Source organism: Leopardus geoffroyi, chromosome B4 (assembly GCF_018350155.1).
Source record: "Leopardus geoffroyi isolate Oge1 chromosome B4, O.geoffroyi_Oge1_pat1.0, whole genome shotgun sequence".
NCBI lineage: Eukaryota > Metazoa > Chordata > Mammalia > Carnivora > Felidae > Leopardus > Leopardus geoffroyi.
In genome coordinates, this window is record NC_059341.1 from 91,599,281 (window position 1) to 91,618,652 (window position 19,372).

The following is a 19,372-nucleotide window of genomic DNA, read 5'->3' on the forward strand; positions in this document are numbered from 1 at the left end:
TTTGGGATTTCCTTCTTGCCGGCTGTGTGCATACGAAAGAAAAATCCGGAGATATAACGTACCCAGTATAAAACTGGCTGGCTGAAACCTTCAGTGATATCTTTTACCTTCATCCTCAGAATTCCATCTCCAGTCCTTGCAAAAGCAAGCCAACAGAAACCTAGAAGCCCGTTTTGTACGTGTAAGTAAAGTGCGCACACCACAGTGCAAGTGTGATCACATTAAAAAATGTGCCCACTTGGCAGTTAGGAGATGCCACTGCAATCGTTAGTACGTGAAATTTCAATCCCTTTGATGAAGATACCATCTTTCAGCGAAGCCCCGGCAGAAAACCTTTGGTTCCTGTTAGACCCCTCCCTCCCTAGTCAACTGCTGGGCTCCATCCGGAGGGAAGGAGGCTCTCCCTCTCCATCACAGCTAAGCGTTCCCAGACCCAGGAGAAACGCTGGGTTTCTGCAGGGCACTCAACGTGCGGCTAAGTGTCCCAGCTCTGCAAAGGGCAGCTGGAAACGGATTTAAAATGGCAACGTTGACCAATCAGCGCCGCCGCGCCGAAGCAGACATTTACACGCGCCTCCTCCACAGGCACAGCGGACCCTGGCTGTGTCTAACTCCCTGCTTAAGGCTGGAAAGTAGGCTTTTTTTTTTTTTTTTTTTTTTTTTTTAATTTCACGGTGGTCTGTATTGGGAGGAAGAAAAATTTCTTCCTCGGGTGAAAGTTTTTATTTTGGAATTGGCCCAAAATAATTTTGGGCGTGATGTGTGAGAATCTGAACCTAATTTTTTTTCAGAGTTTTTTGTTATTCAAGGATGAAAAGAGGTACATTTTTAAATGCACTCCACCTTTTTAAAACGGACTGTGGTCATTACAGTGTTCACATAACTCAGAAACAGCCCAAGCAATAAAATTAGGACTTGGCAGAAAGGGAGTTCCTAGGGAAAAGGTTAAATCAAGGTAAATTAAAGGGAGAGTTGGACAATTGGCTCGATTGTGATGTTTAGGAAGCTATGGGGTTCCCGCATGGGGCAACCCCTCTACCCTGCATTGGAGCCCGGGTGCGTAGCGCCAGACCCAAGGGCGGGGGAGACTTCGCGTGGTCTCTAGTCTTTTCCGGAGAAAAAAAGCTCAGCGTAGGGGCTGGCGCGCTCCGTGTGCCCGTGTGCACATTGTATGCACGTGTGCGTGTGTCTGCGAATGCGCACGCATATCTGCGTGCATGTAGCCGCGCGTGTTTGTGTACGTGTGTGCTCATGCATGGATGTGCCCGTTCGAGTGTGCATATGTGGATCTGTGTGCATGTCTGTGTGTGCGTGTGTGTGCGCGCGCTTCGGGTCCTGCAGTCTGTGATGAGGGTATTCCCAGGCAGAGCAAGGCTGCGGGGGGCCCGTCCCTACTCCTCCTCCGTTTCTTCCCACTCACAGGGAACTAGAACTCTGCCGCGCGTGCAGCTAGACGCTTCCTGCAGAGTGTTGGCTCCGCGTCGTGGAGGTGCAGGTAAAGGCCAAGCCCCTAAACGCGGCTCCGGGGCGGTCACGTTCCCGTGCCTTACTAGGACAACCGCCCAGGGGCGACCTCGGGCGGCTGGCGGGACGAAGCCGGCGGCGAGCCGTCCCGGGATCCCCGGCCTGTCCCTTTAACCCCGCCGCCGGGCGGGAGCACGTGAGCGGGGCTTCGGGTGGCACCCGGGCGCCGCCGCCGCCGAAGCAGTTGTATTTCGAACGCTGCCTCTGGCCCGCGGCCAGGCGCCTTGGCTCGGCGGTCCGCCTGGCCTCCCTCCTCCTCATACTTTTCCTCCTGCGCAGCCCCCTCCCCTTTATCCGCCCACGATTAGAGGTGGGCACTCCCCCCGAACCCCGCCGCCCCCTCCCCAAGCACACACACACTCATCCCACTAGAATCCTGGGGCAGGAACTCAGAAAACTTCCAGCCCGGGCAGCGCGCGCTTGGTACAGGACGCAGGAGCGAGCAGCCCGTCCCCCTCCGACTCTCCGGTGCCGCTGCCGCCTGCTCCCGCCACCCGAGGAGGCGCGGTGCCACCCACTGCTCCGTCCTTTGCCCGCGCTCAGTGCCCGACCCGATCCCGGCAGAATCTCCCCATCCTCCTTTTGCTTTCCGACTGCCCAAGGCGCTATTTGTTTTCTCTCTCTCTCTCTCTCTTTCTCTTTCTTGCTCTGTGAGCGCGGAGCGGGGGGGAAGAGGAGGAGGAATTCTTTCCCCGCCTAACATTTCAAGGGACACAATCCACTCCAAGTCTCTTCCATTTCCAAGCCGCTTCCGAAGTGCTACCGGTGACCGCAACTCCTGATCCCAAACCAAGAGGGGAGCCTCCCGACTTCGAACCCTCTTTTCCTTCTCCGCTCTCCTCCTCCTCTCGCTACCTCCACCTCCACCTCCACCTCCGGCACCCACCCACCGCTGCCGCCGCCACCAGCAGCGCCTCCTTCTCCTCCTCCTCCGCCCCTCTTCTCTCTTTTTGGCAGCCGCTGGACGTCCGGTGTTGATGGTGGCAGCGGCGGCAGCCTGAGCAGCAGCAGCCTGAGCAGCACGCCAGCTCTCGCCCACCCTGCCACATTCTCCGGTCCCATCACCCGATCTCCCGAAAGGTGCTGGGCACATTTGGGGCGGCGGAGGCGAAGCGGCTGCGGCGGCGGTAGCGGCGGCGGCGGCAGCGGTAGCGGCGGCGGCGGCGGCGGGAGGCAGGATGAGCGCACGCGGAGAAGGCGCCGGGCAGCCGTCCACTTCAGCCCAGGGACAACCTGCCGCCCCGGCGCCTCAGAAGAGAGGACGCGGCCGACCCAGGAAGCAGCAGCAAGTCAGTACGCGGGCGGGGTGGGGGCACCAGCCCACCTCCGCTCCCTGGGCGAGGGCCCCGCGACGCGCGGCTACCCGAGCGCGGGAGCCCAGTGGCGGCGGCCGCCGCACGCTGCCGGCCGGCCGTGGGGGCGGGCTGCGGCGTCCTCCGCGCGAGTGCGCCGCTGAGCCCCGGGGCGCCCGCGCTCCTCGGGGCGGGGAGGTGGGGAACCGCGGCAGGCGGCGGGAGGTGGGGTCGGGCGAAGCGCGTCCTCGGACTTTCGCTATTGTGCACGGCCCCGAGTGGCGCGATGTCTCCTGGTGACGAAGCGGCCGGGGTCCCACAGCCCAGGGCTCGCCGGGCACTTTCCAAGCCGCTTTACAGTTGCCGGGGTGGGGGCGGGTGGGCGGTGCGGGGTGGGGGTGGGGGTGCAGGGGTGCTCTGGAGGGTCAGGGGCGGAGGGGCTGAAGTCCCGGGGGCCGGAGGCTAGTTCTCCCGCCAACCGGCTTTGCTCGCGGGCCGGGGACTGGCGCGCCGCAGCCGCCCCCTTAGCGCCCTCCCCAAGTTCTCGGTGGCCCGGGACTCGCTCCCTCCCGACAAAGAACTCTTTGGCCCTCCCGGTTCTCTTAGAGCTCTTTAAATGCGGCGCGGCGGCCGCTCTGCTGGCCGCCGCCGCCGCCGCCGCCGCGGAAGTGTCCCTGGGAAGGGGCTACGGGAGAGGCCGGGTCCTCACCGGACGGGATTAACTCATTTGGCCAAGGGCGCGGTGGAAAGTAGTGTCCGAGAGTGTGTACGGTAGCTAGGTCACTTCCTCGCCAGGCGCCCAGTCTCCCTTTGGCCCCTGGATCCCGCGCTTCCGAGCTGCAGGCATTAAATGTACTTCTCCAGGGTGACTGGCTGGGGGTTGGGAGGGGACGATCGAGGGGCGCCCGGGACCCCGCGGAGTGGAGGGTTTTGTCTGCGGATGCAACCAATTAAGCGTGCAGCCGGCGCTTGCAGAGCTGCGCGCAGCGCCCAGCGCGGGGGGTTTTGTTCGCTGCAATTTCCAAGCCTCGGCGGGCAGGGCTGGAGCGGGACATGTCTATTGAGAACATTTAAACTCGGCTTCCGCGGGCTTTAAAACTTCTCCTGCGTTCCTTAGCCTTAAAGCGCTTCCTTCACGGCAAATAGGCCTATTAGAAAATAATCCTGGAGTCCCAAAGCTGCCCGAGAGCAAGGTGGGGGGAAATTGAACAATGTATGCTTGCCTGAGCATTTTAGAAAAACTGAAAGGGTTGTACCTTTTTGAAATCATCAAAGGAAACAAGCCAATCTAGAAGCCCTGAGTTTTCCCGCTTTGCCCAAGCGACACTTTAAACCGCGTGAGGATCCTGTTTTACACCTCCCAGGAAGTCTCTGCCCTTCCCCCCCCCCCCCCTTGTTTCCCACCCGCCACCCAGCTCCCTCTGACTCTATCTCCCATCTCCAAAAAATAATCCAAAAGAAATTGCAGTGGGTTCTGGAGGTGATTGGAGGTTTTACCTTTGAGTTAAGGCAGAGTTCACAAAGAAAGAAAAATGTGTCTCCGGTGTGTTTGTTCCGGATGTGCCCACTGGCGTTAGTGGTCCCACAGAAGCTTGCAGGGAACCGTCCCCAGATTCTCTAAACAGGATGCGAATTTTCGTTGAAGACTTTCATGCGTTTTAAGTTAATTAGTCCCATTTAATCACCGAATCTGAATGAAATGTAAATTGATGATTCACTGGATAAATATTTAGGATCTGGAATATTAATCACCGCATTCTCTTAACCACTTGAGTATTTACTACTTGGCATAGAAGCCATTTAAAGTTTTGCTAAACCTATTGATAGTTTCAATTTCTCCCTCCCAGACACTTCCAGTCTTCCTCATTTTTCCCCTCTTTTAGTTTTCTCCAGTCCACCCCTTCCATAAGAGTTTTCTGCAAAGCAACTTTTGGAGAAAATGTTTATTTTTGTCAAAAGATATTTAAATGTAGACTGGAGACCATGCCTCCAACTCCAAAAGGAAGTGGAGAATTGAAGCAATTATCTAGATAATTCAAGCAAAACCTCCCACAACAGATTTACCATAATTATTTGGAAATTTTAGGGGGAACGGAGCTATTTTGAGTTGAAGATCTTGGATAATTGTTCCAGTACTTCACTCAATGTGTTGATTGAGTCACAATTGATCTGCAATGCGGATATACAGAGATGATTAAAAACCATCTTTTCAATATGGAAGATCGTTGAAATACTTACGCTGTTAGCTTCCTACTTCTGTTGTTTGAAATCCTAGCACAACGGATAGTAGCATTCGTGTAAAATATTTGTAAGTTGCCAAATGCATGACCATTCAAATTTTACACCTTAAAAACGTGTAACTTTCTCTCTAGAACCTGCAACCTTGTCGGCCTTTGTTACCTTCTGGAGTTGAAACAGACCCTACTTTTCACAGGCAAAACAGAATTTCCTTTTTGAACCCTTGGATTAAAAGTAGAGTTATTTCCTCTTTCTGTAAACTCAGTACCATCATCATTCCATTTATGCTCTTGCTGAATGTGTTCCAACAGTGCTTTTGAGCAGCACGTGCAGAAAATATAACTCTAGAGTCAGGGTCAATTTCTTTCAGACATTCTTCCACAACAGCATTTTTTCCCCCCCACACTTAGGAGCCAGCCGGTGAGCCCTCTCCTAAGAGACCCAGGGGAAGACCCAAAGGCAGCAAAAACAAGAGCCCCTCCAAAGCAGCTCAAAAGGTGAGATTTCTCAAGTCAAGTCTCTCCACCTTCTCCATGACCACATGAGCTTCCCTGTAATTTTCCCATTCTAGATGCAAGCCTAAGGATTTGTCCCAACTGGGTAACCCAAGACTCCTCTTCCAACTGTGCTATTTCTCAGCAGAGTTCGATTTCTAAGCAATTGCTTAGCATAAAAAGTTTATGAAGATGCTGTTCTTAACAATTACCAAAGAATACGAAGCTCAAAACAGGGGTGAGAGGGTGCGGAGGGGGAGTGGAGAAAGACAGTTAAGATTTGCACCAGCTGTGAAATAGTTAAAAATAAATCAGAACTATAGGATTTGCTTGGGGGTGATGTTTGCAATTTCCTTCAAAAATAATAAAGATGAATTTACTTTGTGCTCATTTACATGATTACTGCAAAACCAAATCCTTCTATGAAGTTAAGTACTTTGCCAAATGGTAATTAGAAGTAGATCCAATTGTGGAATACTGGAAAAAAATTTTCATGAGTTTTACATATTTAAATGTGATGGTCAAGTATGCTGCTTGTTGCATAGATCTAATCTCTCAAAATGCCTTTCCATCAGGTGATATAGAAATGCTCTAAATGGGACAATGAGAATTCTTTTATACAAGTATGTGAATCATTCATTGTATATTTTGGGGGCAGGATAGAAACCAGTGAAGTATAACTTACAGTGTTTTTATTTATAAATTTTAAATTGCAGTTTAACATAACTTCGTGTTGGTTGTATGTGAGCTAGCAAAGAGGAAATATCTCAGGGTCAATGCATGTACAGAGAAGTGAAGGTAATCTGAAACTCACTTTGTTTTGTTTTGTTTTGTTTTTTTAGCTTTACAAATAAATCAAAAAAGGTTTCTGTATTTTATTTGTAGGTTTGTATATTAGTTGAAAACAAAGGTTCAAAATTCAGAAGGAAATTTTGATACATCTTTTTAGGAGATTTGAGTGCATCATGTAGAGTATTTGTTAAAAACGACTATATGATCATCTTTGGGGATTAAGGTTTTGTGTGGTTTTCTCTGTGACTGGGCACTAACCATATTATATGTGATAGTTTTCAGTGTTGTAAACTGCCATAGCAACCAGTGATACATATAAAGTTATTTAGGGAGTAACTATGAGTTCTTGTCTGTTTCATTTTAACAATCTTGAGCAGAGCTGACGTGAAGGAGCAGATATCTAATGTATTTAAATATAACTGCTTCACAGAGGGAAAACTTAATTGTGACTCACATTTGGTCAATAAACTTTGAAGTAGCTCTAAGTTATCTTGTCATTTAGAACTGACAGTACATAATCTGATATTTCTAACAGGAATATTTCCTATTTGTTACATTATTACCTGGTCTATTAAGTTAGGTAACATGGGCTAATTTGACAAAGGAGTTTTTTAAATGCTGTGTAAAGTGTGGGGTTTACCTAACTGAATTTTACTGTAATGAAATGGCGAAGGAGTATCTTGGTAGGTAGCGAACAAACATTGAAAGTCTGACGTAATTGCTCTGAAAAATGCATCATTACAGCATCTCCCAGGAAGAAATCTGTATATCTCATCATAAATAATTTATTTGAAATTTAAGACAAAAAAAAAAAAAAAAAGGGAAAATGAGCCATATCTTTCCAATTTCACCTTATTACATTTTTTTCCTGAATGACTAAAGAGATACTTCTGTCTCCTTCCCTTCATCTTGAAAAGTTTACCACTGACTAGCAAAATCTTTATTGATAAAAGGAAAGCTGAGACTTGGGTCTAATTGACTACCTAAAGCAAAATTACAAAAAACTTGGTCTCCTCCCAAGTAAGATTTGATTGATTTTCAGTCCTTTTAATAATAGGCGTTTACAGATGATCCCGGTAGGCTGCTTATCTTTCTGATGCTTCTTCATGTATATGTGTACATTATATGTGTACATTGTTACAACTTCTAAAACAGAAGTAGGTTTTCTTTTTCCCAGAGAAATCTTTCCCTGAAATCTTTCATTCATCCAGGTAAAATTATTTTTCACACAGTTCTGTTGTAAAAGGCCCTTCTAGTAAAAATGAGTAAATATATTTGCCCATAACATGACTGTTCTGTTTCTTCAGTTTTATAAATTACGCTTCATTTGGAGAAGATAATACTTGGCAAAATAATGAATGACATTGATGAATTGTTCATGGCATGTGTAAACTTAAGGTATTTTCACTTTCAACTCAGTATTTATTGAGTTTGCTACTACCCTATGTAAGCATGATGTTCAAAGTATATTTGTTTATCAGACATGTATTGTATTCTGAGAAGACATGTTTATTAGGATTTTGAAAAGCAATCTTTTTTTTCGAAAAAGTTCTATTGTTCGTAACATGTAAGATAAACATATCCTGCTAGACTGACCACAGTAGATATAAGAAGTCTCCTATGATTAATAAATTGGGTATTCTCGTGCAAACTGAGACTCATCCAAATGAAAAAGAGAAAACAAAACTGGTAAGCATATAAGAGGACAGAGCTCTAAAATTAGAGAAGATACAGTAGACGCTGGAATCCTGATGATGTTGTGTGTTTAAAATTTCTTGGTGCTTGGGTTTCTTTACTTACAAAGTTTGTGTTTGGACTCAGTAACTGGCCTTGGGGCATTTGAAAACAAAACTGCTTGTTGGGAAATTAGCGATGTGAAACTTGACAATGCACGCTGAACGTGGCAAGACCAAGTGGACAACTCCTAAATTAGCCATCACTTTAATTTCAGGCCATAGTCAATATAAAATTGATTTGTATAATATGTAAAACAAACACTTACAAAGATACAATTTGTTATGCTTGGATCTTGTGGAAGAGACAATAATGATTCTTCAATCTGCTTCTATTCCATTATGACAAATTCCCATGGATGACCATCATGTAGCAATTGTAATCATTGCTGAGAACTCCAATCTGAGTGCTCAAAATGTGTCCCGGAACCAGTTTCATATTGTTATCTTAATAAAAGAAATCAGAAGTTAATGTTTTCCTGAATAAATAATTTGTGTGTGTGTGTGTGTGTGTGTGTGTGTGTGTGTGTGTCTGTCTGTCTGTCTGTCTTGACCCTTTTATTTATGTTTTAGTGTGAGATATAACTGTGGCCAGTTGTCTCTTAATTTTTGCTTCGTTTTCCTCTCATGTTTGTGCTGGATGGAAATACTTTCTTTGTATTTTCACATTTTGCATGTTTAGAGAAGAGAAAGGTATAATCTCCTGTATGTTTAGGGTTTTTGCTGTGGGTTTGTAATCATGAGAGAATACTGGAGGGGCTGTCACTCATTTTCCAGGGTTTAAGGTCATAAGTCAAGTTCATCTGTAAGCCTCAAGGCAATTCTCATTTGGGTACTTTCAAGAAAACACTTTCTTTTTCTGAGATTGAATTAAACTTTAATAGAAGGAAATTGCATATAAAAAGATCTCAGGTGAGAGACAGCCCCACTGCATAGTGTCATAGATTAGCTTGAACTTCCCTTTGACTTTAGGTATAATGACCAGAGCTAAAGAATGAGGCGCAGAATGAAAATATCATTCATCTAGGTAACGTATGTGTACTTCAAGTTAATGTGTTCAGGTAAACATTTAATTGGTATCTTCCATTTGCTTGTACAAAAAAGGCCTGGAGTGGATTGGATACTGTGAAGGAAGAGCTGTACTTTTTTCAAATTGCATTCTTAGAAATGTGGCTGATTTTTCATAAATGATTACCAACACCAAGCACAGGTTTGTGATGAGAGAATGTAGGTTTTATTCACCATTTCAGATGACTGTCAGAGCATAGATGCTGAGTGAGGACAAGATTTTTTTTCACAATATAATAGGCCCAACTGAAGAGAGTAATCAAAGGCGTCATTATAGGTAAGTCAGGGAAAGTTGGGTACTAGAAGTTGTCATACAATTCCAGCCTATGGTTTCTGTGTTACTAGTATGCCTTAGTTTGATTCCTCTGTGTTTGAATGGGCAGATAATTTCCATTCAGGAGATTCAGGGCCCTCTGTGAGTATACAAATGTATCCAGACAGGTGGAATCAAGTAAAACCTAATTGTTGTCTCCATTTTCTTGGTATTATATGCTCATTTATCTAAACAATCGACTCACTTTTTTTTCCACTTCACTTTGCACCAATAAATTCTATCTGCCAATGCCTTTGAGTCATCATAGATTATGATCCAAATATGGGAGATTCAGATACATTTGAATTCTCTTATGAAGTAACTTTATTTCAAGGGACCCATGGTTCTAATTTTCTGGAAGCTATCATTCTTTCTGAACTTTTTCATCAAGAGCTCTCCATTGCTTTGACTGACCCACAACCGTGGCTCATTTTTATCTCAAAGTCTCAACAAATCATTCTGCTAAGAAGATAGAGCATACCAGACTGGTATTCTGTTGTGTCTTCAGTTCTTTCTTGAGAATAGATGGAGCCTGTCAGGTCAATCATTCAAGCCCATCTTGTCTCGTTAGCTCACCACCTGCAGTTTTCAGAGCTCACCTTGGAACCGCATAGCTTGGCCCCAGGGTGGGACAATGAATTTCACGATCGTGGACTCTGGAAGTTTCAGTTATGAGTTTTTGTTCTTCTAATCAGGAGAAAAAGGCTGAAAACTGATTTTATTTTGGACTGTTGCTTTGTCCTCTCTTGTTTTAAGACACTGAACAATTTTGATCGGCATCTTCTGATTGACTTAGAGAGGAGTAGCAGCATCATTTTCTTTTCCCCAAGTTAATGTAGGGGGCAGTTTGCTCAGAAGGTAACCCCTGCGAACTCTTGTATCATTACTATTGATTTTTCTGATTACAAAAGAAGAAGAGCGATGGTTTAGAGGAGGAGACTCAACCTTTGGAAATAGCTTTTCCTGTCATTTTGGCCTTGGCTTCGATTTGGTGTTTGTATAGGTGAAGACAGGCATGTGTAAATAATGACATGAGAGTTGACAATAAGGGCTTCCTTGAGTAAAATGAGCATGAAAGCATGAACTACAATGGGTGACAGAACTTACTTATATTTCCTGCTGTAAAAAATGTAGTGAAGGCAAACTTGTAGCATCTTTGTAAGACTAAAGATGGTTGCATTTAACATTTGGAAACCCATAGAATTGGATTATCAGAAAAGTAAAATGAGAACTACTCAATGCTGAGTCTGATTGACTGGTCCAGTTGATTTTCATGCCAGTGCACATTGATCTGCATGCACTGTTTATATATTTCAAAGAACAACTGAACGAAATATAATGTGACTTTCTAGACATTGGATAGCTGGTTCCATATGTGCTTGATCTGCAGGTCTTTGTCTTAAAAGTGTATATATAAAGACCCGTGAAAACAAAACAAGGTACTATGCCCAAATATTTTCTTTGTTTTCTTTCTAATTTTATTTTACGCCCAAATATTTTTCTGGCCTTTTTAAAAAATCTGTGTGCAGAGGCACTGATTGATTTGGGGGGAGGGGGTTGGGACTTTCATGCCTTATCACAGAAGTATAAAATGTGATGAGAGTATTTAAAGTAACCAAAATTAATAGCTATCTAAATTTGACTGAGAAGTCAGAGTTGGACAATTCTCTTGGTTCCCCATCTCAGCTCTTGTCTATGTATTTATAGGAAACTTGGAAATGTTTTACTTTTAATTACTCATTTGGTTTTCACCCTAGGAGTTTTTTTTTGTTTGTCTGTTTTTATTTGCCCATGGTGATTTTATTTTATATGAAGTATCTCCCAGAAGAACAGCCCTTTTATTGCCTTGAAATCAGATTGGGCCTCACTCGGTTCCACTGCTTCTGAACATGGGCGGTTTGCTTAATCTTTCGTTTTGTGAAACAGGGGAAGTCATAGCTGTCTTATTTGAGTAAGGTAATGTTCAGAAAATCACACTGGAAACTTACAGAGTTTGGGAGGAATTCTCTTTAAGGGTAACACTTGAAAATATGGAGGGAGAGAAGAAACTACATTTGAGTCCCTACTCAATGTTGTAGCTGTTGTCAGGCACTTTGCGTAGATCTTAGCTCCTTAAGCCTCTGACGTAGATCTTGTGGCCTTCATTTCACAAATGAGAAAGCTCTGATTCCGAGATGTAATGTTCTATTCTAGTTCTAATGTTCAGTTCTAGAAAACGGTGGAACCTGGGCCTGAATTCAAGTCTCATTCGAAAGCTTATGATCTTTCCACTACTATGTGCTGTCAGATATTTTGGGAACTATTTGCTATAGGGTAGGTCATGTTATCTCCAGCAACTTGAAATGCAGGTTAGAAGCTAGGTTTCAAGAAACCCTTTGGAGACAGGCTCTCTCTTTGGAGACCAGCTTTTGTCTTTATAAGACAAGCTTATAAAGGGATTCGAAACGTGTGCCTACCGCAGCTGATATCCCCAAACTTCTGGCCCCCAAAACCCACCGGGCTGTGTCTTTGGAGATTGGAACACATCCATTCTTCTTCTTTGTTCAATGAAGGGGCTAGATGAAATGCCTTCTGAAGTTCCGACCAATCTGCAGAATTCTGATGGCAGGAGGGAAATAAGACACACATGTGATCGGAACACCAGGTTTTCTTTCCTTGTTCTTACACTACGTGTAAATACGTAGTGAGCACATCTTGTGCACCAGGCACTAATGCTAAGCACTCTTTCCGTGTTTAAGAGTTCTATTTGTTAGGCGAATTTCCTTTTTTGATGACGATGATGATGATTTTAATGCGGGGTCCATGTTAGGGCCTGGAGTACCAGGCTTCTTAGGAAAAGAAAAAATTGTGTTTCCCACATAACATTCTTCCAACCTTCATGAACTTGCTTCTAAGCATATTATGTAAAGTTAAGTATACAGTTCTGCTTCCAAGCTTTTTTTTTTTTAAGCGAAAATATGAAAACAAGCAAGGAATAAGTAACACTTTTAACAAGTTATGATGTGGTGGTTGCAAATGTTAGTATGATCGTGTAGCCTGAAATCTCTGTTCTTACACATGCAGGATTCCCAGCCTCTTTCCCCAACCCCCAGCCCCCCCCCCCACCCCCCCCTCACCCCCACAAGTTGTAAATGCTTAGAACAAGTTACTGCCTCAATTATACATGGGTTTGTAGTATAGAACCAAATTCCACCCTGGTGAAGGGAAACCAAATACATACTCCCACAGTATTGGACAGGCTGACGTGTTAAAAACAAAACAAGCCCCTGGAAGGTTTTGTTGGTCTTCTATTGAAAAATAATATTCCGAAGGGCATTCAACACAGGAGAAAAGTTAAAGCCAGTGTTTTCCTACATGTAAAAATCCTGGACCTGTGCTGGTTTACAGACCAAAATCCTAACTTGTTTTGCAGCCTTTGTGAAGGTTGATCAGAATGATTAAATAGTGTGGGTCTTAAAGAACAATGGGAACCTCCCAGATCGACGCCACACAGCGCAGCTAATGTGTTTCTTCTAGATGTAGACTCAGAAGAGGGTTTCAGTTTACATGTAACACTGGCCTGAAGACCAAGGAGCAAGTCTGCTTTTAACAAGTCCAAGTGATAATTGTGATATTTTGCCCTTTAGCTAATGGTGCGAATTTTATTTTTGAATAGGCTTTTTGTAAATGAGGTGCTCATTTTAAAGTCCTCTTACTTGCAGGGCTTTCTCTCTCTCTCTTTGAGAGATTTGCTTTCTGTGACTTGGAAATGCAGTGAAACCCTTTGTGAAAACAACCTTCTCTTCAGCAGATTTTAGATACGCCCGGATCACATCGTGGCCCCTGAAACGTAACAACTGCACTGAGAAAGCCTGGTGTAGCCCTGTTAGCCTTTAAGGTCAATAGCCTCCTCCTCTTAACCCCACCTACCATCCCCATGCCCATGAAAAAGGATTTCTATCTTCCATGTTTGTGTAATTGACTACTGGGTAAACTGTGCAGTCTCACAGTTGATCCCAAAGATTAAATCAGACACTGCTTCTGTATTAGGGAATTTTGTACTCGTATAACTCACTACGTACTAGCCAAAGGGTTTCTTAAAAGCTTCATTCTAAAGGTGACAGATGGGTGTAATGGAATATTTGCATTGACTGAACCTTCTTTGAGATTGGACTAACTTGAAGGAAAACTTTCCCTTGAAGAGTTCCATCTTGTTAGGCGTGAAAGCATTTATTGAGCACCTCATTTATGGTGGGCACTTCACTCCTCCCAGGAGGCATTATCTCCATTTCACACATGAAACCGAATTAAGGTTTTCAGGGACCTGCCCAAAGTCATAAAGCTAAATGGCAGAGCAGGGATTTGAATCTAAGCTTGCCCAAGTAGCATCTGTGTTCCTCTTAAGACAACTCCCTCTCTCCCTAAGACAACACTCAGAAAGAGGGTGTGATTCACTGGGCACTCCTGGCTTTCATTTGAGTTAATTCATTGCCCTTACGACCAAAGGTAGGACAGTGACACTAACCTTTGACAATAAATGATTCCTTTGTGGAGTCATTCACAGGGAGTAAAACGATTCACAGTGCCCAAACCCGATGGTTAGACTGAGCTCCTATAGCTACTAAGTTTCCTTCTGTTCGGGGAAATTAGCTGAGTCAGTGACAATTTTAGTTGATGAAAATATCTCCGTATGGTATAGAATGCCTATATGCTGGGGAGAGGTAATAGTTTTAGGAGGGGAGAACCCAGCCTTTAGAGATGAGCAGAACTGGGTTCAAATCCCAGGTGTGCAATTTACCAGTTTTGTGGGTTACCTTTCACAACTATCTAAGAGGTAGTTGCTCATCTGTAAGATAAGGGAAATAATAATACTTACCTTATAAGACTGTTACAAAGCTTAAAATAACACACGTGAATGACTTAGCCCAGTGCCTAGGGTATTTTAAATGCTCAATAAATGTGAACTAACATTATGCTAATCATGCAGAATTTGGGTTAATGCCTAGGACCTGTTGGATAGTAATGCCAGGTTAGGGGGATACCATTTGTGAGAAATCTTGTGGAGTATTTTGCCTGCCTGTCTGCCTGTCTGTCTGTCTGTCTATCTATCCTTCCATCCTCTATCTGCATCTATTTTTACAAGGCAGATGGAAGACAGAAAGAGGAGAATCTCACTTGGCAGTGTAGACAGTTATAACGGAGCATTTTAATATCATTGTACCAAGTATCTACTGGCTGCTAACTCAGGTAACAAAAGTAGAATACAAAACAAGTTATCCTGGCTTAGGTTACCTGTATTTTTGTGCTTGTATAGCCTTGGAATGATTCTTATATATAGAACAAGATGCACTACGTTTTCTTTATCTTGAAAAGTATAAATATACGTTTATACAGAAGACGTAATTTACGTATGGGTGTGGGTGCACAGGTGCATTTGTATGTATCTTTTGGTGTATTTGGGGATTGGAGTAGAGGTCAAAAACAGAGGGAAATTACTTTATAGATTACGATGAAATCTGATTCAAAAGGTGAAAACCACTGATACCAGAAAAATCTTCTATAAAGAAAAGAAATGAAAAAAAAAAAAAACACCTTTTAGCTTTCTGGCACTCCCGGTTTCTATCTCAGAGACAAACATTGATGATTTCTGCCAGGTTTTTTTTTTTTTCTTTCTTTGCTTTAAATGAACTGATGGACAAGTGATTGTTTTTGGCAAGGAACAGGAAATTATGTAAAAGTAAGCAGACGTTTGGTGTTTTGAATTAGAAGCCTATGTATTCTTACTTTGGACTTACTTTTGATTGGTAAAGTAGAAATGCTTTTGCTTAGATGTAGGTAGAAATGCTTTGTAAAGTGTTATGCAACATATCAATATTAATTTTTGTAACTTTACTTGTGACATGGAAAAAAATCATTTAAGAAACATTAGCTTTCTAAAATACTCCTTTATATAATTATGGATATGTGGGAGTATTTTTGTTGTTGTGGGTGGAAATAAAAGCCCAATAGCTTTTTAGAAGTATTTTCATGCATTAGAGAAGACATCACTCCAGGGGAATGTTTTAGGGTGAGAGTTGCATAGATAGATATCTCTTTACATCATGCAATGAAAAACCAGAAGAAGAATCTACTCAAACATGGACAAGAAGATGAGCCTTCATTCAGAGGGAGATTGTTAAAGCAATCTCAATGCCTCATCACAAACCGGAACATTCTCGCTTGGAATGTATCCCTTGGTGCAGCACTTATAAATCATGCCAGGTAGGAAACAATATGACTTCCTTTTTCATTTTGCAGAAAGCAGAAGCCACTGGAGAAAAACGGCCAAGAGGCAGACCCAGGAAATGGGTGAGTAACAAGATACAATTTCTGTGTGTGTGTGTGTGTGTGTGTGTGTGTGTGTGTTTGTAAAGAAAACTTATTTTTTTTAAGTGAAAATTACTTTTATTTTATCAATTACATGTATTTCTAACTTCTGGTTTGATGAATCTTTGAAAGGGTTAAGGCAGGCGACAAATTATCACTGCTCTTTACCATGAGGCTCCAGGAGTTTACTCAGAACGCTTTTCTTTCCTGTCCTGGGAGCGACTCCTCTTTCTATCTCTTATCAACATGAAAAGAGTCTCCACTCTTCCTTCAAAGGGAGTAACAAACAATGAGTTGACTTGTTCTGGTGGGTTGAGTAACTAAGGTTAAAGGGTATTATGAAACCTTGGAAGTTGATTACAAATGGTGATAAAATTCAGATGAAATGTGTATGAGATAACTTTTTAACGTTTTCTTTTCTTTTTTTTTTTTTTTTTCTTCTTTTTTAAAATTTCCTCCATGGCTTTGCTCTGGACACATCTCATTTTCTAGGTGGTTTGTGTTTTCCTTTTTACATTGGCGTTTTAGGAAACCAGGTTCAAGTTTCCAGATTGTTTTTTTTTTTCTTCCCTTAGTGGTCCTTCTTACATACTAACATTTGTGACAGTGGCCTCTGTGCAAGCTCTTGATCCTGCAGGAACACCGATCCTGTATCTTTTTGAGACCAGAAGTTCAGTGATAGCTGAAGAGCTTCGCTAATTTTACCACTTAAACCTTGTTCCCTTTGCTGCTGTGCTACCCATGTTCTTCTGGTCTGTCTTCCCATTGACAGCGGAGAAAAGTCTTAAACATGAGTAAAACCATTTCTCAAGAAAGATAAAGGCGTCCCCCCTACGAGGAATCATCTGTGATGGGATGTTTGGCTTTCTTTTTCTCCCTTCCCTGGTTTAGTCTTCATGCTTCATCATTTTAAAAAGTGTCTTCGCTTCTATGCTGGAGTATATTTTCTTGGTGGTATGCCATTCCTTTCTCCTCTTGAGTTCTACATCACTTTCTATTTATACTGTGGTATTGCCTTTCATTTAATTTATTCGTCTTGTATTTTTTTTCCTCTGCTCAACATGTGTTGGGATTAGATTTCTTAGCACAAGGAAATGGGGATGATCGTTAGATTAAAAACATCTCAGTGTCGCAGTATAACCTTAAAGTAAAGCATTGCATTCAACCTTCTGGTCAATAAATGAATGATCTCCAAACCTACCCACCGGGTGGTAATCATCTGGGCTGTTTGATATCTTCGGTGTTAGGGAACTCACTACCTCTTAAGCCTGCCTCTTCCTTCTTGGAAAGCTCTGAACATTAGAAAATTCTTCTATCTGACTCCCTCTAGCTTCCGCTCACTGTCCTTGGTCCTCCTTCCAAGGATAGATATCTAGTAATTGTTTTCACTTTTATTCATGATAGTCCTTCACGTATTTGAAGACGATTAATGCATATTCTTTGTTGTCTTTTCTAGTCTGAATATCTTCAGTCCTTTCGGTTTTTTTCCCCATAAAGGAATATTCTTGTTTTTCTCTTCTTAGTATGTTTGTTTATTAACCTTTTGAAATAGGTCACCCAGAGCTAAGTATCATGTTCCAAGTGTGGGCTCCACAACCGGTGGGTTTATCACCTTTCTTGCTGTACGTGTGGTTCCAGTTATCTGTTACTGACTAATTAGTCAACCATCCCCCAACTTAATAATTTTTTTTTTAAAGCCATTTTATCATGCTCATGGATTCTTTGGGTCAGGAATATGGGCAGGGCACAGCTGAAAGTCTTGTCTCTGCTTTAGGATGTCTGGGGCCTCAACTGGGAAGACTCAAACAGCTGGGGTTGACTCAGGCACTTGGAGTCTAGATTCTGGAGTCTTCTTCACTCACATGTTGCTTTTGCAAGATGGGCTTGAAGTCTGGGTGCATCAGGAGCACCCACACACCTGGCTTTTCCAGCTTGGTGGCCTCAGGGTAGATATTCAGCCTTCTGACATACACTCATGGCTCCTAGACAAATGAGGAGAAAGCTGCTTGGTCTCAGAAGTCAAAAAGTGTTGCTCCCATTGACACGCCAGTGAGCACGCGGTTGGCTAAGTTGGTACTGGCATACATATTGAATATAGGTCTGCCAGTTTCTAAGCATCAGAACTTTGAGACGGCATCCCCCTGAGCTAATCAATAAGAAAGACCCATACAAACTTTCTAAAATGCAACATAATAGAAAACGTAAGTTCTTTAAAGTCAGGAGATTAAGGTCGCTAAAGTGAAGTAAGTTGTAAGCAACTACAATGACAGTTAATGAGCACAAAAGCTTCCATCAAGTGTGACTTCTTTTTGGTCTCTCATCTTTCCTGAGCTATAATTGACATATAAAATTATGTTAACTTCAGGGAACCAAAGTGATGATTTGTTACTTATGTATTATAGAATGACTGCTGTAGTAACATGTGTGAAGTCCTCCACCCCCCTCACATAATTACCTTTTTTTTTTTGGTTTGTTATTGTGGTAAGAACAATTAAGATCCACCCTCTTAACAACTTTCAAGCATATAACACGGTGTTGTTGACTATAATCACTTGCTAGATCCCCAGAATTGGCCACTGAAAGTTTGTATCCTTTGACTAATGTTTCCTCCTTTCCCCACCGTCCTCCACTCCTGGCAACAACCATTCCACTCTCATTCCTATAAGTTTAGGTTTTTAGATTCCACATGTAAGAGGTCTCTTTCAGTATCTGTCTGTTTCTGTCTGACTTACTTCACTTAGCCTAATGCCCTCAAGGTCCATCCATGCAAACGACAACATTTCCTTCTTTCTCAGGGTTGAACAATATTCTGTCCCATATATTCTGTGTGTGTGTGTGTGTGTGTGTGTGTGTGTGTGTGTGTGTACACTCGCGACATCTCCTTAAACATTCATCTGTAGATGGACACTTAGGTTGTTTCCATATCTTGCCTCTTAAACGGTCTTCCTACCTTTTATCTGTTCTACCTTTGGGGTATCCTGTAGTGTTCACCAATAACATCTGTAGGTTATAGTCACGTCACCGCTCTTCTCGGAAGCTTTCTCTAGTTGCACAGATGACCACTGAGTTAATCACAAAATGCCCTAGCACTTTAAGGCCCCACTCCCTCCCCAGTTTATACCCACCTATTTTTATGGCTTTATTTCCCACCACTCATCTTTACACAGCCAGTGGTTCAGCCAAGGACCTATGTGGTTTTTTTTTTTTTTTTTTTTCTCAGTGGATTCTTCCGTATTTGAGGGATATATGGATTCCAGCCATCTGATCTTTATGTTGGGTAAGAACCCCATGTGAGGCATCCACCGTAGAAACCCCTGCTTTCTGGGTCATCCTCATTGACTGTCATGATTTCTAATTTTTCATTGGCTGTGAGAATGAAAAATGTCATGTGGTGAATTGTTACTAGTCCCTGATTTGGTTCCCAAAGAAGAGTTGTTCTACTTAGAAGAGGAAATAAAAGGAAATTGTGTATTTTTTCTAGACAGTGTGTTTCCTCTTTGCTTGTATACTGTTGGGGGCGGGGGGAGTATGCAGCCAGTCACAGCAAGGCATTAATTTCAGTGCCATTCTTTG

General features: G+C 43.1%; 1 protein-coding gene across 2 annotated transcripts in view; it reads left to right on the forward strand.

The window, feature by feature from the left end:
* Positions 1 to 1,650: 1,650 nt before the first annotated feature.
* HMGA2 (high mobility group AT-hook 2) overlaps positions 1,651 to 19,372 on the forward strand; it is a 139,946-nt gene continuing 122,224 nt past the window's right edge. The window contains exons 1-3 of one of the 2 annotated variants that reach the window (XM_045466526.1): positions 1,651 to 2,813; positions 5,465 to 5,551; positions 15,731 to 15,781. In XM_045466526.1, coding sequence (XP_045322482.1) covers positions 2,703 to 2,813; positions 5,465 to 5,551; positions 15,731 to 15,781 — 249 coding nt within the window. In that variant the 5' untranslated portion in view covers positions 1,651 to 2,702. The remainder of the gene's footprint in view (positions 2,814 to 5,464; positions 5,552 to 15,730; positions 15,782 to 19,372) is intronic. The other variant, XM_045466527.1, reaches the window with a different exon arrangement.